The sequence below is a fragment of the Rhinolophus sinicus genome, linkage group LG05, assembly GCF_036562045.2.
Source record: "Rhinolophus sinicus isolate RSC01 linkage group LG05, ASM3656204v1, whole genome shotgun sequence".
Taxonomy (NCBI): Eukaryota; Metazoa; Chordata; class Mammalia; order Chiroptera; family Rhinolophidae; genus Rhinolophus; species Rhinolophus sinicus.
In genome coordinates this window covers 93,442,731-93,464,384 of record NC_133755.1, presented here as the reverse complement: position 1 = coordinate 93,464,384, position 21,654 = coordinate 93,442,731, and the positions used below count along the sequence as shown (strand labels likewise).

The window sequence follows — 21,654 nt, the reverse complement described above, 5'->3', positions numbered from 1 at the left end:
ATATAGAAATACCAAAAGAGACCTGACCCTGGGCCACATTGGGTCAAAAGGGTTACCAACATCTGGTTGTGGATTAAAAAAATTAATAACAGGGCTTAGCCTGCCAAAATATGGAGGTCAGAGTGCTTTGGAAGTTGAACCATTATATACTTCTGCATATGCTTCTTTTGTATATATGCTAGTGCTGTGGCATTCATAACTCTGCTTGTGTGTTACACTTCTAAATATTCTTCTTTAGTGAACCAAACAGGCATCTCTACCCACAGAGAGCTTACATTCTAGAGGGGGGATGGAAGGTGGAGATAGCCAATAAACAAAATAAATAAATACATTATAGTGTATTAGAGGTGATATGTGATATGGAGAAAATTAATCAGGGAAAGGGGAGTGGGAGGGCTAAAATGTGAACTATGGCAGTCAGCTAAGTCTTCACTAAGAAAGCAATGTTTGAGCAAAGGTGGGAAGGAGGTAAGGAAGTGAGACATGAGGATATCTGGGCAACGAGCATTGCAGGCAGATGGAAGGCCAAGCATAAAGATTCTGAGTTGGAATTGTGCCTGACTCGCAAGGTCAGCATGGTGGGAGAAACGTGAATGAAGAGGAGAGAAGTCAGAGAGGGATCAAGGGAAGAAATGATGAAAGGACAAGGGGTGTCGGGCTTACAGGCTATTGAAAGGACTTTCACCTTGACTGTGTGAGATGAGAGCGCCAGAGGGTTGAGCATAGGTGCACATTATATACGTTTTACAAGGACCATGCTAGTTGCAGTCTTGCACACAGACCAACTAGAGGCAATAATAATAATTCAGTCAAGCGACAACGATGCTTTGAATGAGAATGAAAGTAGTGGAAGGGGTAAGAAATGCCCCAATATGCATATATTTTGAAGGTAGAGCTAACAGAATTTGATGACACATTAAACATAAAGTGTGCAAGGTGCAAGGGAAGACTTGAGGATGACTCTTAGGGTTTTTTGGGGGGTAACATGGAAAGATGAAGATACTCTTTACTAAGATGGGAGAGACTGTAGCAATAGGAGGGAAAATTAGTTTAATTTTGGACATGTTCTGTGTGAGATCCTATTGGGCCTCTAAATGGATATTTCAAGTAGGCCATTGGATATATGGGTTAATAATTCAGGTGAGAGGTCTATGATAGAGATATACATTTGGAGGTCATCAGTGCAAAGATTTAAACCATGAAACTGTTGGAGATCACCTGGGGAATAAGTGTCAACAGAGAAGAGTTGCAATGACTGAGCTATGGGGCATTTTAATGTTGAGAGGAGGAACCAGCAATGGAGTAAGATGGAGTGGTTTCGTTTTGTCTGCTTTTATTGATGGCCGGCGATATGCCAGTATGTGCTAAGAGCCTATACAATAAATGGGACTAGTCCTTGCCCTCGAGTTGCTTGCAGAAAACGCATTAAAATAATCATTTGAATGCAGTGTGGTAACTACAAAAAGACGTGCACCTGGTAGTGTGGGACCAGGGAATAGGAACACTTGGCCCAGGCTGGGAAGGCTAGCAGGATCCTTGGGATAAATAACACCTGTAACTTAAACAGCAACTAAAAGTTAGCTAGATGAAGAAGGGGTAAAGGCAGAGGGGTGAAACAGCCTAGAGAATGCAGGGAAACACACATTCATTGGTGATGACCCTTCTGCCTAAGAAAACAGCTCTGTCTCTAATGAGATTATACCCTCAAGTCCTACGAGACACCTCATACTAACACAAACATAGATAACATGGCTGGCAAATTAGTTACTCTGGCTATACCATTGCAGTGTGGTTCAAAAATCTGGGGTTCAATTTGCCACCAACTCCAACATCTGTGAATTCAGGACAGGGGCCTCTGTCACAGACCTTGCAGCTATAGCAGCAACAGAGCAAAGTCTCCCCATCAGCAGTTAATTCTGGGTTGCAGCCGAGACCATATGGTGGTTCCATTTTTTCATTTGTCTTTGTTTTCATTGTAAAGTGAGTGCGACAAGCACAGAGTGTTCCTAGCAACAAACAGGACTGTGGGTGAGAGAGGAATTGCTCCTCAGGGAAGCAAAGGACAGCCCCATTGACAACGCCCCTTTCCATGTCCGAAAGCCAACTGCACCCAACAACCCAACACAAGCTGGAAAAAACAGCAGTTGTAAAAGAAGCTTTTACTCAGGAGTTCACTCTGACAGTGAGCAGGGTGTTTCTTAAGGCAAGATGAGTCCAAGTCAAGTTTCACCACACTGTTAATCTTTTTCTAAGTATCAAGGTCTGCTAGCTCCCCTTTCTCCACTTGTGGGCTGACCCTGCCACCAGATATCTACTTCTCAAAGCTGTCAGCCTGCAAAGTTCTTTTTGTGTCCTTTATCATCATTTTAATGTCCAGTGTCCTATGTTTTCATCATTCCTCCCCAACACAGCTGCCACCAATCACACATCTACATTTATACTAATCCATTCAAGTTACCTCCAAAGGAATTGAATCTCAGGACAGAAACAACAAGATGCATTTCGGAAGCATCTTCAAAGTGCCAACCCATCCGTGCTTGCAGGCAAAGCTAGCAGAAAGCAAAGGCAAAGACAATACTAAATCCATACATGCAACTATTAGTACAACAGAAATCTCTTCTCTGCAGAACAAAAAATAGCCAACACTTAGACATGCTCATTATGTGCCAAGCACTATTCTAAGCATTTTTACATATATTTAACTCATTTAGTCTTCACAACAACCCTGAGGTAGGTATTATTATTACTCTGATTTTTACAGATAAGGAAACTGAGGCACAGAAAGATTAAATAACCTAAGTTACCACAGAGCTACTATTTGGAGGATCTGAGGTCCAAACACTTAACCTCAAGCCTACTCTGGGTTTTCAAGACCCAGGTGCTTTTCCATTACTTGTATTTAATATTATCGATTTTTAGTGTAAGAAAGAATCTGGAGTATCTTTGTCCATTTCCTATAGAACAAATCGATGCCACAAATATTTAGCATAAGAAGGCGAGATCCAAGATGGTGTAGATAAACACTGTGCCTGCGTTCTTCCAAAAACACATTAAAATCACAACTAAATTATAGAACAATCAACCTGGAGGACCATTTTAAGTCTAGCCAAACAGAAGTCTTATAACTGAAAATATAAAGAAGAAGCCACGTCGAGACCAGTAGGAGGGGCAGAGATGAAGAAAGGGCGCCACATCTTTGTGTGGTGGTTGAGAATAAGGAGGGATATCTCAGCCACCTTGGTCCTCCCCAGAGGAACAGGGGACCCCCAGCTCCCCAGACCAGGCTCCCTAGCCCAGAGTCCTGGTGCCGAGAAGAAGAGCCCCCACAACATCTGGCTGTAAAAAACAGTGGGGATTCCGACCACTCAGTTGTGCGGGAAAGCTGCGGGAAACCCAAATGTCCTCTTAAATGGCCCACGCACAGACTCACTCGCTCGCAGGCACTTACCTTACCTTGGGCTCCAGTAGAGGGACGGTGACTTCAGGACAGACTGAGGTGTGTGGCTTCAGGGAGAGAACTGGAGGACAGCCAGCATTTTTCTGGTGAGGGACCCACCTTTCGTGCATCCCGCAGGCGGGCGCCATCTTTCCTGTGTTGAGCCCGCCCCCTCCGGCCAAACCTGAATCTGATTAGTCTGATGAATTCCATGCTCAGCTCTGCTGACTCACTGGGATCCCGCCCCACCCATCTGCACCGCTGGAGGCACTTTCTCCTCGAACAGCCAGCCCTGCCCACAATGTACTCACTCTTGGAAAACTATTGAAGTCTGGCAAGACCCAGGCAGGTGGCAACTGCTCTGAGACTTTTGCTGAGTCACTCCAGGCTCAGCACTGGCACCAAACCAGAATTTACATTAACCTGTGACCACAGTTCTTCCCACTCTAATGACTCCCTGAGACCCTGACTCACCCAACTCATGTACTGCACGAGGCATTATCAGTGGCTGAACCTTAAGGGAGCCAGCAGATAGCAGCAGGCCTTGGGGTGTCCTGGCTTTTTGCAGAGCTACCCCAAACCTGGTACTGGTGGCAGCCATCCTCAGTTCACAGTGTGGTGTCTCCCATGCCCCTCCAGGTTCAGCACAGGCAGTGAACAACTGTGGATCACTTTGTATCTCCTACCAGGTAGCCCCAAGCCGGTTACAGGCAGTGGGTGACATGGAACTGTACTGGAGCCCCTCCCAAGAGGACCCAGAACCAACACACTTGGAGATTGGCTCAGACTATAGCAGAGCACTGCCCATTTAGCCCCCCCACCCCCACATGCATTACACACAAAGGGAGGTCTCAACAAGCACCAGTGCCTGCTGGGGCGAATCCCACTCAGTGCGGTAAGCATGTGACACAGCAGCTCATAAGCTGTGGATGTAGCCAAACCCCACAGCCAGTCAGTCTGAAGGCCAGTGCCACCCACTGACATGCCAAGAGCAATTGAGGCTCAATAACAGGATAGCACACACAACCCACACAAAGGACATTCTTGGAGCACTCGGCTCAGGTGACCAGGGAGACTGTGCCACTGGGCCCCACAGGACAAGACCACCTGGTCAAGACTAGGAGACATAGAAGATGTACCTCATATATAGAGACAAACACAGAGGCAGCCAAAATGAGGAAACAAAGGAAGTCACTTCAAATGAAAGAATGGGAGAAAACTTCAGAAAAAGAGCTAAATGAAATAGAGGCAAGCACCCTACCAGAGACAGAGTTTAAAACAATAGCTATAAGGATGCTCATGGAACTTAATGAGAACTTCAACAGAGAGATAGCAAGCATTAAAAACAAAAGCAAAAAACATAGAAACCATAAAAAAAACATTCAGAAATGAAGAATGCAATAACCGAAATGAAAATGCACTAGAAGGAATCACCTATTTACTATAGTTACTTTTAGCTTCAAATAATACAAAACCCAGTCGGAACTGGATTAAATAAGGAAGGCCATGAACAGTAAATCCACAGGTAATATGCATCCACGATGGGCCACGTGTCCAAGCTTACCCCAATACGCCCCAAGGGAGTGAGATCAGTGTTTTAGACCAACCTCAAGTCATCCTCTTAGCATCTTGCTGTGATGGAGTGCCCACAGCCAGACCAGGACAGTCAGCCAAGAGGGTCACGGTGGGTGGGCAGCCACCATTGTCTCCCAATGTCTGCATGGAGTGGGCTGGACAATACAATTGAGAATCAGTACTGAGAATTAGAAAAATAATATTTTTCTAATAAAGTTCATCCTCTTTGTATCAAAACACTTAAATTTTGTCTCAAGCCTGATTCTGCTGATGGTCGCTGACATGTCTAACTAAGGGTGATAGCTTTTGTCGGGAGAGAAGACAGGCAAGAAGAGCGGGAGACGTTATGGAACAGGGAAGACGTCTGAGCTTAGAGGATTAGAGCCCAGGTCTCCAGATAGTCATGAACAGTTCTCGAGCTCTTCCTCTGTCACGCTATCTCTGGAGTCTATATAAGCTCAGCAGTATTATTATCTACTTTTACATGTTACAAAACTGACTCTCAGTGAGGTCTCCTAATGTGTACAAGGCCACATAAATAGAAATTGAGGGGACTGTGGTTTGAATCCCTACAGTCTGACTCTGGTGTCCTTGCTTCGACACTATGATGGTTTCTCTAAATACAGTCTGGGGACTGTCTGCCTCAAACTCACCTGGAGCAGGTATTTGCAATGCAGATTCCTGGATTCCAGGCCAGGCCTCATTCATCAAACTTTCTGTGGACAGGCCTCCAGGGCAGGCAATTGAACAGCATTCCCCACACTGAACTTTAAGGACAAGTGGATGATAATCAATTACTTCCCATCTGTGTTCTGTCTGACCTTGGGCAAGTCTTTGTTTCTCCTAGGGCCTCAGTTTCCCCACTTGTAAAATGAGGGTAGGTAGGTCACTTCCAGCTCAAAAACTCTGATTATTGTTCATGTATCTCCTTATCGTTGTATATTAGTGTTATGGAGATGATATTTTGAGCGTAACAGAATTTATAGTTGGATGCACAAGTATTCATAGAGCTTCCTTGGAAATCTGGGAGAACTAGCCGTCTCTTCTTGTGACATATTTGAACCGCAGCCTTGCATAAAGCTCTGGGCTGGGATTAAGTCACTTCTGTAGGTCTTGTTATGCCCGGGGAATTTTTTTATTCTCTGCCTTTTTGGCACTGCTAGAGACAAGGAACTCATCGATAATCTTCATTTTCCCTCTGGAATCACAGTCTAATTTGGTGGACATCTTTCAAAGGTTTAAATCAGGCATCCTACACCGGTCATTAGCTCTAACCCATTTTGGGTTTGCTCTGGTTTCATTTTTCTGATTTTTTTTTTCTTTGGCGAAAGGAAAGCAAGAACTAAGGGGCATTGGCCAAACAAGTCCAGCCACTCAGTGGGGAGGTTTCCAGATAAGAAAGACCTGAAGGACTTCCTATGGGCGTGAAGGAAATCGCACACACCATCCGGGGAAGAGGACCAGAAAATCACTTCTTGTTTTTCAAACAGCAGCAGGCTCTCAGGAATGGCTCTGTGAGGCTCAGAGGACCGCTGCAGGCAGGTGCTGGTCCGGGAAAGGCCAAGCTTGGTGCACAGCTACCAGTCCTGTCTGAGCCCCGCAATGAGTCCTGCTTTGCTGTCCCTTCACCGGACGTGAGGCCTTCAAGGAGGCTGCAGGACAAATGGCCTCGTAGTAGAAACCTGGAAGCTTTTAGAAGTCTGGTCAGAGCAGGAGCCAGCTGGGGACCGCGGTGCTGGACAGGTAACAGGCATTTCTCCTCCTGTGGTCTGTCTGCTTTTGCAGCAAGACCTCAGGGACACCCGTCACTCTGACACTCCTTTTAAAGCATCTGCCAGTGATGATCCTCTTTGCCTGACTTTCTTTTTTATATGTAGCTGTGGCATGTATGTTGGGAGCATAAAGCGTGTGTGTTCAAGAGCGCTGTGCAGCTTGTTGGTTAAGTTGAGATTGTGTTTAGGGAGATTGAGTATCAGGCCACTAGCTGGGATACTTATTATTCTCTGTAACAAAGAGAGTTTTTTTTGTTTCCCCCTTTTCTTTTTTAAATGAGTTTTCCCATCTCTGAGCCAGAAAATACCATAGAGATCGGAGCCTTTGTGAATCACTACAGGAGTGTTTCCATGACCAGGCATGTTGCGGGTGTGCTGATGAACGTGGAGTCTGCTCCTGTGTATAGCAGGAGAAGCACGGGACACGCTCGGTCCTTGGGGCAAGGGGTGATCTCTGAAACGTAAAATGTAAGCGCCTTCCTGCCACCCAACGACTGAGGGGAAAGGAGTTTACAGGGGGCACGGGGAAGGAAATCAGGAGGCGTGCTGGCATTAAGAGCTTGGCAGACTGGCCTAGGGCATTCTAGAAGGGAGGAAAAGCTCTGAGATGTGTGGCTGGCTTAAATTGTGTTTTCTTATGCATTGTAGAAAGCCAGGCCATGCCATTGCACAGCAGCTCAGTTTTTCCTTTCATAAAAGGCCAATGTTTCTGGTCTTTCTTTTCTAAAAGTTGCAGGGCCACCGGAGTACCTAATTAAAATAATAATAATAATAATAATAATAGTAATTCTGGGCCCAGGCTCCTTCCCCAGAATTCTGATTCAATTACCAAGGAAGTGTCTGGGTGTTGGGTTTAGAACCATTAAGTCCGAACTGAAACAGATATCCTGTTATAGTACAAATATTTTCATGTACCACTAGTGTAATTCAGAAACAAAAGTTGTCCGAACTGTCAGAGATAAAATGGCTAAGTTGAAAAGCAGGAGCAACACCTGTTCACGGAGCCTAGAAGTAGGGGCCGCAGGGCCAGCAGCTGTGAGCATCATGTTCTAGGATTCTGGTTACTGCTGTTTATGAGACGCGCAGACATAGCTCCCGTCTGCATGTGACAATGACGAGGAGTGTTTCAGCTCCCTCGGCCATGGCGTTGCCTTTCGAATTTAAACTGAAACAACCCCACCGCCTTCACTGCAGATACCCTGGCTCCTGTTACGTGTGGATTTTACAAAATCAGATTAAATGTTCTAGGTAAACAGGATGTGCTCTTCAAGTGCCAAATGACTACGGGAGGTTATACATTTTACTCAGTGTCACTTTAACATGTTTTGTCCCAATTCCAAGAAAAAGGGGAAAGAGACACACTAATTGTCTTTTGCTGATCCACCACTTTCTGGATGGATCTAAATATGGATGGACAATAATTCAGGACTGTTTTTTAATCATAAAATGGGTCCCTAGAACCTTTCCACCCTGACATTTCCTGATACAGTTCAAGTTGGTATGGCTCGTCAGGACAGTCTTTGTCTCCTCTGTAGAGAGAAACAGGACGGGCTCTCTCGGCTCCTCTGCATTTCCCCCTGTACCTGTGAATTTTGGCACAGAATAGGTGTCGCAAGAAAGGCTTGTTGAGTTAAATATCTGTATTGGCTGTGGGTACACTATGGATTCACCAGTTATTTGTCAGCTCAGCATTTCAGCTCACATTGTATGATTCTGGTCATGATCGTTAAAACAATTGGAATCTTGCCTATTTCCTCAAAGGTAAACACAACAGTAAAACCTTTAAACTCACAGCTTAGTGGAGGCACCTACACTGGAGAGATTTGCTAAGGGCTGTAGAATTCAAAAGGCAAAGAACCCTTTCCTTTAGTTAGCTTATACTCTTAATGGGAGGCAAGGCACAGGCGTTGGAAATTTTAATAATAACAGCTAATAATTATTGAGTGCTTACTATGTGCCAGGCATTCAGTTCAGTGCTTTATAAAGGTTGTTAACTCCTTTAGTTATTCCAATCGTCCTATACCGCAGGTGCTACGATAATCCCTATTTTGATGAGGGGACACTTAAGTTTAAGTAAGTTGCCTGAGACACACAAAGCTCGCAAGCTAGAGTCAGGATTCTAGCTCAGACAATCTGACTTAAGAGTCCTTACGCCTAATTACTACACTGTGCTACAAAATCCACAACAGTACTGCAAAAAGACCCCCATGGCAGGGCCACCGGAGTACCTAAGGAGAGAAATACAGTGCATTCAGGAGAAAGCTGTATCTCTGAAGAAGACGAAAAAAGAGGCAGTGTGCTATGAAGGTTAAGAGTTCATACGTTGGCAGCAGACTCTGCTACTTACTGTGTGACCTGGGTGTTATTTAATCTAATCAAGCCTCAGTTTCTTCATCTGAAAATAGGGATAATGATACCTAACAGTATAGGACTGTAGGATTACATAAGCCTAGTGCATGTAGAGTGTTTAGCCTGATGGCTGGCACAGAGCAAGGGCTCGAAAAATTATGTAATTGCTACTAAGTGAGTAGGAGCATCTGAAATGATGAGTGGAGCTCAGAAAGGAGGAACAGGACATTCCAATTGCCAGAATTGTCCAAAAAGAAGCTGAGGGGTAGCAATCCAGTTGACCGATATTTATGTTTGGCATTTATGACGTATTTTGCAGAAGACGGGACAACAAAAGCACTGCATCAAAGTGTTATGGAAGAAAAATGTGGCAGAGCTGGGTTTTTATCAAGTTGTGTTGATCACGCTTGTCAGGTCAATTAGCCTAAATATTCTCTGGGCATTTGAGAAGTTTTAAAGCATTTGAATGTGGTATAGTAGCAATCTATGTAAAACAGAGTTCTAGACAAATTAATCAGCTGGTGGCATGGTGGGTTATCGGACAGGGAAGAGGGAGGAAGGGATCCCATTGAGGAGATCACTGCTGTCATGCAAGTGTGACATGATAAAATCCAAACCAATGTGGTGGCTGAGAAAAAGAAAACATCAGCCGTGGGGTCATGAATAGGACTTAGTGAGTGACTTGCTGTCCCCACTTGTGCCCTCGATTCTTGTGTCCAAGAATACCTGTGAGCCAAGAAACTGGAGAATGAAGTCAGACGTTGGTGAAGGTGTGTTAGGAGAAGGCAGTGGGCGAGAAGAAGACACGTTCAGTGTGAGAGAAGCGGAATTTAGATGCAGTTGGACACAGTAGAATCAGAGAGACGCTCCTAATGTTTAGCAAAGAGATCAGGGTGAAAATGAAGCTTGGGGATTGTCACACAAATGAATAATTAAAACGATCAAAGTGGACACGGTCCCTAAGAGGTAAGGTGTCGGGAGAGAGAAGCCAAGGACACAGGAGAGGTTTTGGCAGGCCCGCGGTGAGGCGGTGGTGGACTAAGGAGGATGGACTCACAGAAGGAGCAGGGCAAAGAGTGACCCAGGAGAAGGAAAAGGGGGCTCCACGAAGGAGGAGGCGCCAAATGGCATAAGAAACCAGGGAGGATGAGGACCAGTGAAGAACGTCATTGGGTTTGTCTTCACAAAACACTTTTCACCAGGAGGTGAGGACTAAACTCATGCTGTCCGGGTTAAGGAAACTTTGGAGTGACTATGACTTTTCAGGGTACTGTATTTTGGGGAGAAAAGAAGTAGCACTTTTTTTCTTTCTGAGTAGCACACACATATCATTCTTAAAGTCGAACAAACTCCCTAGAGAAGGAAATGAAAATTTCAGAGACATGAAGCTGCTGGCCAAGAATGGCAATGGCCAGACTCAGGGGGATGAGGTGGATGAGGGCTGTGAAAGGAGGAAAGACAGAGGGCTAAGACGGCCCTGCCAAGGATGAAAATGTTGGAGTATTTTCAACCATGTGGTAAATAACTGCTACCCTGAGCCCCTGGAGCACCCAGAGTGCCCCCTCCACTCTGCCTCAGCCACCCAGCCCCTCGCCATGGACCCTCTCTCAGACCTCCCCACTATCCAGCAATGAGGGCCCCCAGGTCCTCTGATTGGTCCCTTATGATTATTATGAAATTACTCCAGTGTTATTTTGAATCTCACCTCGTAAAGGGTAGAACCATAGTACTGTAAGGGTTGGACTGACACCCAAGCCCTCTGATGCTCTCTATACCACGGCAGCCAAGCACAGGGCTACCCTCCCGGTAACCGGAATGCACCCCTGGCACTGGTTCACCAGGACTTCGGGAGACCCTTTCCATGCGGTAAATGAAAGTTGTAAGATAGATGAGATAAGGGCACAGCTAGGAACTTAATGTTTTCATAAAGATGGCAATCTCTTACTAAAAGGTTAAAATCCTCCAGTGATTTACAACAAGGAAAGACGGATAAAAGGTTATCAACGCTGCACACATGTGCAGTGTGTTTTGGAAAACTTGGCCCCATTGTGTACAAACAAATGGTCCTCTGGAATCTGATAGTACTGAGCCGCTCTGACACAATGCTACTGCAGGACCTTTTTGCAAGGCAAAGGAAAATTAAATAGAAAAAAAAATTTTTTTCGAGGCAGGTCTTTAATTGGTATTGTGTTTCATGCTTGTGTTAAATAAATATTTAGCTTATAGTTCTGCATGTGAGAGGGATGAATCATCTAATTAAATATGGTAAACAAAGATAAGTCTTACCACCTCTGCTGCTGGAAATACAGATCTACGAAGGCAGGCTCTCAAAGTTATACTTAAGGATTGTTAAGCTGTAATTCTGTAATTCAGGAGGAGGGTTATGGAAGACGCTCTATCCTTACTGCAACCCATTGCCTCATGGAGATAAGCAAAGAGAAATAAGCACAATAAAGTTTGCAATGAAAGTCCTTGAAATTCAGTATTACCATCCTTTATTTGCCATCTGTCTTGAATTATTCTCTAGTACTAGAATGGTATATATACATTGCTATTTTCAGTCTCTCCCCTAGTCTCTATTTTGATCAGAAGTAAATGTTTAAAACATAGCTGCTTGAGTATATAGTCTATACCCCAGAACATGGAGAGTAGAGCATAGGGAAATATGCCCTTGGCTCATTTCAGAGGATACAATAACTTGTCTAGTTAGCCAGCCACAGGCCAAGGTTTAGTAAAAGGCCGGGCTTCATTTGATATTGTCCTAGCATGCAATACAATGAGTTCCTGTCTTAAAAAGAAAGCCATGCATATACCATCACCAGGAGGTGATGTGACATGAATACTTAGCAGTTCACATATGGGAAGACTCTCCACTCTCCTCCACTTTGCAACCATTTCTTGAGTTTTATGTGCTCACCATCTCTAAGTTCTCACCTCCCACACTCTACCACTCTTCCCAATACGATGTGTTCTCCCATCACCCGAAGGAGATCCCCCTTGCTAAGAACATATCATGTCTCCAAATCTAATGTGCAATCTCAGTCTTCTTAACAGGTCTTTCGCTCTGTTGGACATAGCTGACCACACTCTGCTTCTTGAATTGACCTTCCCTGGTTCCAGACTCTCATCTAGCCTTGTTTCCCTCCTTCCTCTCTGGTCTCTAGTTCTCAAACATCTTGGCTCAATTGTCTTCCTTGACTGGACCTTTGATCGTTAGAATTCTGTGGGACTCGGTGCTAGGTCTTCTTCTCTACTCTCTCTACTGTCTTCCTAATCAATCTTATCCACTCCTGTGGTTATAATTACAGGGCTTACCTGCCTGGCTCTAGCTCACCTCACCAGCCCCATCTCAAACCGTCTCCTGCTTTCTTTTGGTGTTCCAGCCACTCTGGCCTGCTTACAGCTCCTTGAATATGCCATGTGTTTTCCCACCTCAGGGCCTTCGCACATTATCTTCTTTCTGCCTGGTACCTTCTTCCTCCCCACCCTCCAACCTCCTCTTTTGTTTTTAGCTAAGTCCGAATCATGCTTCAGATTTCAGCTCAATGAAACACTTCTGGGACACCTTCCACAAATTCTGAAGACTAGATAATATCCCTCTCTTAATAGGCTTTATTAGACAGTTCACACAGTGGTTAAAATGATGGGCTCTGCAGTCAAACTTCCAAGGTTCAAATTCTGGCTCTGCCACTTACCAGATGCATGATTTAGGGTAAGTTATTTAACCACTCTGTGGCTCAGATAATTTGTTATCATACTATTAATTAGATATCATCCTATAACCCCTTCGTTGGAATTGCTGTGAGGATTAAAGGGTTTAATACAGTCAGTGCTCAGATGAGTGACTGGCATATAGTAAATGCTCAATAAATATTAGTATGATGACTATTCTCCTTGGTAGCACAGTCATAGTGAAACAAGGAATTGAGTAGTCGATTCTTTAATTAAAGTCTCATCTACTCCATTAGACTCTAAGCTCCATGGAGACAGGGACCATTCTCTTGTGTTTTTTTGTTTGTTTGCTTGTTTTTGCTATTTCCTTGCACCTAACAGAGCACCTTGGCACTTAGCAGAACTTAATAAATGTTTGTCCAGTGAATGAATACACACATGAATTCATGGGTCAGGGATAAATAGATTTGCTTCATGTAATACTTACAGCAATAAATACCAGGGGTGCCAAAAAAAATGTATACAAGTGGACACTTTGGTCAACGTTGCTCAAGCAGTAGTTTGCCATCATTAGAAGTGTCTGGACGCTGATGGAAACCACTTTGAGCACCTCTTGTAATTGCAGAAGTCAAACGTGACTTGTATTCCTCTTTTGTTATTGGTATATATTGAATATTACGATTGTAATACAGTTTTCCTTTCTTAAAATGCATATACATTTTTTTGGCACCCTCCGTATAATACAAGGAGGTAGGCTAAGGGCCTAGATTAAGTGTGGGTATTCAGAGGAGCAGGGACTGTTTGTTTATAGCTGAACAGATCTGGGAACCTCCAGCTGGAGGCAGCTTTTCGCCTGGGCATTGAAGGGTGAATAGAATTTCAATATGCAGTGATTATCCTGGGGGTAAAGGACCGGAAAAGGAGGAGACTAGCAAATCAAGTAAATGGCAGAATTATTTTGGTTTTGCTAAACACCGAAAATAGTTTGATACTAATAATCGCCTCCCCCACCCCCACCCCAGATTAATTCTCAAATATTAGTTTTTGTATTTTTAATGTTGCATGGACACTGGAAAATCTCTTGCACTATTTTAAATTATGAAAGAGCAACCAGTTTCAGTAGTGAAAATATGATAGATGCTTATTAAATATGGCAGCTCTGAAAAATAAAATCCAGGTCATAGAGGGCCTTCAGTATCAATGAAAGCTATTGCCTTTATTCTGAAAGCAATGGGGGAACCAAACAGGGAATAACACCTGAGAAGAGAGCTACTGGAAGATCAGTCTTGCATTCAGGTAGATGATGGCCAGAAAGGAAAAGGATGGAAGCCATTGCAATGGCATATATCAGGGGCAGTGAGGAATGGACTGGTAGAAAGTCAGAGGTGTGTTGGATAAATGCAAGAGATAGCTATGATTGGGCTCATAAGCCTAAATAAGGTTACATTGTATTTGAAATAATTATGAGGAATTTTAGACTCTGAACAGTAATGGGACCTTCAGAGGCCAACCCCTACACCTCTGATAATTTTTTTGGAATTCTGTATTAGTTTGCTGGGCCTGCTATAACAAAGTCCCATAGACTGGGTGGCTGAGACAAGAGACATTTATTTTCTCACCAATCTGGAGGTTAGAGTTGTAAAATCAAGGTGTTGGCAGGGTTGATTTCTTTGGAGACCTCTGTCCTTGGTTTGCAGACAGTCGTCTTCTTATGGTGTTTTCACAGGGTCCTTTCTCTGTGCAGTCTGTGCCCTAATCCCCAATTCTTACAAGTCACTGGTCATATCAGAGTAGGGCCCACCTTCATGACCTCATTGTAACTTAATTACCTGTGTAAAGACTCTGTCTCCAAATAAGGTCCCATTCTGAAACCCTGGGGGTTAGGATTTCAGCGTATCACTTTTGGAAGGCCACAACTCAGCCCGTAACAAACTCCAGCTATGACCTGGCTCTTGTGTTCTTCGAGGGCACAAGCTCACCTTTACAACAATGCTGCAAGACAGGTCCTATGACCCTCTTTATTCATGTCAGGAAACTGAGGCTCAGCAGGGTTAAGTGTCTCGCCCGCAGTTATTAAGTGGTGCTGCTAGAAACAGAACCACAAGCCTGTTTTGCTTCAAAGCGGTGCTCTTTCCACTGTATCCTACTACAGGAAGGAGAGAATCACCTGAGCCTAAGGCCATCAAATTCATTCTTTTTCCAAGTTAGAACGGAACTAGCTCTGCCTTTTTTGGTGACGGTGATTGTTCAGAAAAACAGTGACCTCCTGAGGACCACAGCTGAGCTGTTGTCACAGGGGTTGGACAAGCTGCTCAAGGGAACTTCCACAAGAGGCTCAAGGGGCTGCTAAACATCACCCTTTGAACTGCTTCATTCCCTTTGAAACAAAGATGGTGGCCTCTGCTTATGTTGTTCTCTTTTGCCTGAAATTCTCTTTCCTTTCTGCATTATACATTGAAGCATCACCTCTCCTTCAGGGTCTGGCAGTGACCCTGGTCATTCCAAAGCTCACTTGACTTCCGGCTTTCCTCAACTCCTGTCATGCTAATGTGCACGCTGCAGCTCATTTTGGAGAGAGGCCAACTCGGGGGTGGTCTCACTCTGCTACCCACTAGCTGGGTGGCCTGGATGAATTCTGTAACCTCTCTGGGCCTTCATTTTCTCATCTATGAATTAGGATTAAAGTATCTATCTCACAGAATATTGTGAGAGGTAAATAATTGAATTAAGGTATTTATTACACTTAGCACTGTCTACATAGTAGGCTTTTAGTAAGTAGTGTCTTTAAGCTTATTTTCCGTTGAGTCTATATTATTTTAATTGTTATGTTTCATACCTTCCAACGAGATTGAGAGCTTCTTAGGGGCAAAGACCATGACTCATTTCGATTAGTGAATGCGTAGCACAACTTTAGGCCTATAAAAGCAGTCTGTATTTGTTGGTCTATAGGTGCAAAACACATTTGATACCATATGAGATATATAACACAAGCTCAGATAACAGCCTAGGCTATTGAACTGCAAATATTGGGTAGATCACCTCCGAGTCCATACTCCCACTAATCCATTCATTCACCCATCATTGATTGATTACCTCCTAAATGCATCCCCCTGAATATTCTGTTTCTACATAGTTTCTTTAGTAGAGGGAGAGCTATAGGCTGGTGATGAAAAGCAGCAGGAGTGTGCAGGGGGTGCCGAGAGATTGATGGAATGCTGAAAACATGGATCTGAAGACCTCAAACCTCCCTATACATCAGAAGCATCTGAGATGCATACAGACTCTTAGCTAAAAGCCCTACTCCTCCGAAAATGTGATTAAATTGACTGGGATGGTAGTAAAACAACAAACAAATAAACAAAGAAAGAAATTCCCCAGATGATGGTTCTGATGCTCAGACAGGGATAAGAACCACTGAGGCAGAGGAGGCACAAATACTCCAGGGAACTTCCTTCCAGGGTGGTGGTAGGGGAGGGGCCTGCCCCACAGGGATAGGGGAGCTGCCGTGGGACAGACTGAAGCCAGGAGCAGAGGCCGATCAAACATGGGCTCACTTTCACTTCTTACCTTTCTGCTTCCCAAGAGGAGCCAAGGAGGTGATCAGGGCTAGGCTTCCTGGGGAGACGGGCTGAGGGTACCAGAGAGCGTGCATGGGAAGGCAGAGCTTAGGAAATAAATCATTTCCAGAAAGAGTCCCACTATTGACCTATTTAGAAAGAGCTTAGCATCACAATTTGATGATGACATTGGGTGATCAGACCTCACAGATGTGGTCCTTTTGTGAACATGCTTTGAACTTGCAAGGTACGCAAACCCGTTTATTCCTCTTCCTACTGAAAGTCTGGGCAGGTTAAGGCCGATGAAGCGTTTCTACGAGAGCAGTTGATCTTAAGCACTGGTGGTTTCCAAGATTTGGGAGAAGAGTTAATTCCCTGGTATGTTTCAGACCCGTCACAAAGACCTCTCCTGATGCGTAGTCACTCTCTAGGGGCTGTCCTTGCAGACTGCTTCAAGGAACCCAGAGTCTCATCCTCGAAATGCAGTGCTGCTGAGAATCCCGACGGCTTATTTATAGCATATGATGTCAGAGTGCCTGATTTCCCTCTTTCTCTCTTCTAACTTCACGGAAAGGAAAATAGAATTACAGGAGGCCAGGAAGTGGCTCATCACCACTGGGTTAGTACTGGGTACGAGATAATCCCGTTTCCCCCAAAATAAGACCTCACCGGAAAATAAGCCCTAGCATGATTTTTCAGGAGGACATCCCCTGAACAGAAGCCCTAATGCGTCTTTTGGAGCAAAAGTTAATATGAGACCCGGTCTTAATTTCGGGGAAACATAGTTCCCAGCTTTTTCGAAGATTCATCTTGCTCATCCTGGTTGGTGAGTTTTAGTAGAGTCAGTGCTCAGGACTTACACTTTTAAAAGAGGAAGAAATGGGGAATAGTATCAGATCATTTTCTTTCTCTCTCTGCCTCTGTTTGTCTCTGTGCCTCCTAGTCATTGTCTGCCCTTTACTCCAGGAATTTGGAATAAATATGAACTTCTAGGGGATTTACAATGAAGGGAGCCCTGCTGAAGACACATTGCATTGAACGTAGAATAATTACTGTGCTTTTAACGGGATACATTTGGATTTTTTCCTCTGTTAGCCAAGTTAAGTAGCTTCTCCTGGCTTCCTCACAGATAACAGCAGGAGGGTTAAAGATGTAGGTAAGAAAAAGTTTGTCTTTAGGTCTCTCCCCAAATGTAGCAGCCACCTGAAAAGCTGACCTGATCTTCAGCTGGTATCGCTGTTCGAGTTCGTCAGGCTAACGACACACAGGTTGTCAAGTAGTTTGAAATGACCTCTCTCTCAAAGTGGTGGCATTCTCCTTTCAGGTGGAAAACCCCTCACCCTTGTCGTGTACCTATGCCGTGTGCCGTGATGAGTGTACGTAGCTATTATTCTCCTGCATCCAGAGAACCACCCCACTTCCACAGCGTGGGGTCCTCCCTACATCTCTATGTCTATTGACTTGTCATTTTTGATGTCAACAAATAAGACAATAGACAAACGAATGTTGACTTAATCAAGAACTGTCATGGAGGAGGCTGAGGGAAGACGGGGGCCATGGACAGTCGTGTCTGGTGACCTATACAAAAGGACCAGAAGGAACCATTTGGGGACGTTATAATTCTTGCTAACTCGACAAAAAGGCCAACATTGGGAAATGGTAGAAAGACATGGAGTCAACTTGAGTCCCACCTATACCTGAGTCCCTCCCTGGGTGTCGCATACTAAGGAAGGCTCATTCACCATTCAGTTACTAAGTCTGACAAACTGCCTCAATACAGAACCAGCTAGTACAGTGCACTAAGTTGGGTCCTGAAAAGAATAAATTGTCTCCTGAATGCTTGATTCATCCCAGGAACAGTTGCTATCACCAGGCTAAATCAGCCTTCCCAATACCCACGGAAGTCCATTCCTTTTCAACAAGGGAGGGAAAACCTTCAATGGAGAGCTAAGCAAAGAGTTGCCATGATTTCTCTACAGCAGACACATCTGGTCTTAAGTATCTATTCCTGTAACCTAAATCGCACAGCATTTTCAAAAATCCACTGAGTTGCAGAATTTAAAAAATGTATTTCATTGCCAGATTTGCCAATTGGGTCAGTTTTCCAGGGCCTTATGCTTCCCTCTTTTCCACTGGGGAAGAGGAAAAGGAGGCGGCAGGCAGCTGGTGATTGAAACACAATTCTCCCTGGCATGTGAGTCTTGGCTATCATCTGTGTGTTATCCTGGCCACAGTCCCCTGGCACTTTCTGCAATGGCTGGGCCAAGGCCCGCCTTTCCTGATTGGTTGCCCTCTGGATTCCACCAGCAATCAGAGTGAAAACCATGGCAGACTTCATCCCTGGAGTTCTTCATGGCTTTTAATTGCATGTGAGTCTTAGAAAAGTCCATGAGAGAATTAGAGGAGGTATAATGATCCCCATTTCACAGATGGGGGGAGCTTGGATTCAGAAAAGATAAGTGACTTACTCAAGGATGCATGGTTAGTTTACAGTAATCTCTACCTCTGTCTCTTAGTCTAGTCCTCTCTCCAGAAAAATACGTGGACATAGAAAAGTCAGTAAGGAAAGGAGGCTGCACAAAGTAGTTTGTCTTGGTCCTCAGACCCACGAGGGTTGGGATTCTTCCATCTGATACTCTACTTTTTAAAGGCCACCATGAGTAATCTGGTCACCAAAATCTTTTTGCATCACCAGCATTGTAAAAAGACAGCTATCACAAATCGATACATAGGATGGGATATATTATATTAATATTCTATATTACATGATATAATTTGATAGAGTTTTATCATAAAATACAACTTATATTTTATGACTTAAGTCCAGGATTTTCCATTCTTATGGGTTGTAGTCCATTAATACAGTCGTGAAGTCAATTTAATGGGTTGCTACCAGAAGGAAAAGAAAGATAGGATAGACTAGAATAGAAAATATCAGAATGTGTTGCATGTAGCAAAGGTAAGTATTGTTTTCTGAAATCTTTTGTTCATATACATATATTATGTATACTAGATCACAATGTTAAAAGTATTTCTTACTGAATAGTCTTCCCCTTTTTCTTGCTTTCCCTCTCTCTCCACTTTCTCTTTTCTCAGTCTTTCTCTCTTGTTCTCCATGTATATATACCCAACTGTCTGCCACCTTAGTCTTATTTACAGGGATTAAACCCCATCTTCCCCAACCCTCATCCTTGCTGACATTTCCACACCCAAGGGTCTGGAGCACAGACTGTTCTGAAGAGTCGATACCTTTATGCTCCTTCCTTCCTTTCTCCCCTCTATTGAAAAGGTCCTTTTATAGTGTGACTTTCAAGACAGGGTTTGCAAATTCTTTCCATGTTTCATAAATAAATTGTTCTATCTCTAAACCATCACATTTCCATTTTAGGCAAAGCAACGCAAACTTGAAGAAATGAAATCTCCTGGGAGAACCACCTTGTGCTTTGTGGTCGTTGTGATTTATTCTTCCCAAGTTACACTGAACTTGAATTTAGAGTCTATTGTTCATCCTTGGGTGAGTAAATCCACATCTGCCCTATTTTCCCTTGTCACATTTTTCTGATTTCCTGGGAACGTCACAAACGGAAATTGCTTTAAAAAAATGTTTTTTAGAGCCTTTGAGACAATGTTGCAAATAGGGGTAGAGAGCAGTGAACATAAAAGGATATTAGTGTATCTACGGGGCCACAACTCTGAAATCAGTGGTAGTATCAAGGGGACATCCCTCAGGCTTAATTAATTAAACTGCAACCTCTAGGCCTGAAGTTCCACTCTGTGAAACTGACAGCAATGACAATAAAGCAGATTTTTTGGACTGAGAAGGACACATGTTCTCAAAGGATTCGTTTTAATTTGAGCATCACACTAGAACACATTTCAAAAGGTGTTAATCTGTGTGTGTATATGTGTCGCGTCGAGTGCAACACAGGCAGTAAGAGAACGAGAAGGGGCAGCAAAGGGTTAATAAAGAAACGGAAATCAAGAAAGTTATAAAACAGGGGCCAAGAGTCTCCCAGCCTCAAAGGACTGAGAGCCCCGAATCGGGCCGCTTTCTGGCTTTTATTGATGAACACACAAGGAAGTAGCATTGTTTTCTCCACGGTCTGTGAGTCTCATACATCATACCAGAAAACTGATTCAAATCAATCACCCTTGCCTGTAAACAGCTGGAATAGAAAGTCCCATGATGTCTTAACAATGACGATATGTGCCTCCCCAGGAACAATCCTTTATGCTAAAACTTATTGCTAAGAATGGAAGGAGAACTGATGTTATTACATCATTGGCTCACTTCCCAAGCAGGTTGTGGGAAGGAATATAGCCACACAGGCAGAAGCTCTCCTCAGCCGGGGGAAGGTGCGGGCTGTGCCCACCTTTGTTGACCCCGTGAGTTCTCCTGGTGGTCCCCATGTGGCTGCTCCTGGCTTGGGTTCTTCCTCCCGTGAGGAATCTTACCCATCGTTGGCTGACCAACCATCTTTTGGGGCCAAACAGAGAGACGTGAAGTGTAAGCACAAAGGTGAAGCAAAGTCCCTGAAAGGAACAGTCTCACAGACTCTTCTTTCTTTAGGGAAAGGCACGAGGGGACAGACGGTTAGGCTGCTGCGTGACAACATGTATGACAATCTCAGATTAATATAATTGATGGGGCCATAGATATCATCTAAGCTTTTTGCTGACAAAATTATCCAGTTCGTTTTGTCTTTCCGGAGTTAATGGGAGTTTAGCTTAACTAAAGGGTTGATAAGTACGCTCTTATTTTTCGTGTGAGAATTATTCAGTTATTCTTTCCTTAGCTTACTCCTTACAGAGAGAGAGTGTGTTAGAGGTTCTGAATTCTTGGGAGACTGATGTAATTCTCTCTGTGTCTCAGTTTCTTCCTCTGTAAAACAATGATAGTAATAGTGCTGATTTCCTATGATTGCAATGAGAATTAAATTAGTCAATATTTATAAGATGCCTTAGAACAGTGCATGGCACAGATTGAGTGCTGTATCACTCTTCGCTATTATTAGTTTTCATACTGTATTGGGTTTTTTTTCTACTGATTTTTTAAAAAGACAGTTTAGTGTTACTTTATTTAATCTGTCGCTATTGTTACAGCTTCATTGGTAGATTTCAGCATTGTAAAAATGTCCCTTTTTTCCCTGCTTGGTACTTTTAAATTTTAATTATTTGCCTTCCATTCCAGCTGTCAATCCTGTTTTTGTATTTGTGTGGGCCTGATCTTTGCCCTTTATTTTTTGTTTAGCCTTTAATATATCACTTTGCTTTAAGGGTTCTTGTATAAACC

At 43.7% G+C, this 21,654-nt stretch overlaps 1 protein-coding gene across 5 annotated transcripts in view; it reads left to right on the top strand.

Moving 5' to 3' along the window:
- ADGRF5 (adhesion G protein-coupled receptor F5) overlaps nt 1–21,654 on the top strand; it is a 98,510-nt gene that overhangs the window by 24,761 nt on the left and 52,095 nt on the right. For 2 of the 5 annotated variants that reach the window (XM_019734691.2, XM_074333038.1), the window contains exons 1-2: nt 6,476–6,754; nt 19,750–19,875. In XM_019734691.2, the coding sequence (XP_019590250.2) occupies nt 19,774–19,875 (102 nt within the window). In that variant the 5' untranslated portion in view covers nt 6,476–6,754; nt 19,750–19,773. Of the gene's footprint in view, nt 1–6,449; nt 6,755–19,749; nt 19,876–21,654 lie in introns of those variants that run through there. The other 3 variants (XM_019734692.2, XM_019734690.2, XM_074333039.1) reach the window with 2 other exon arrangements.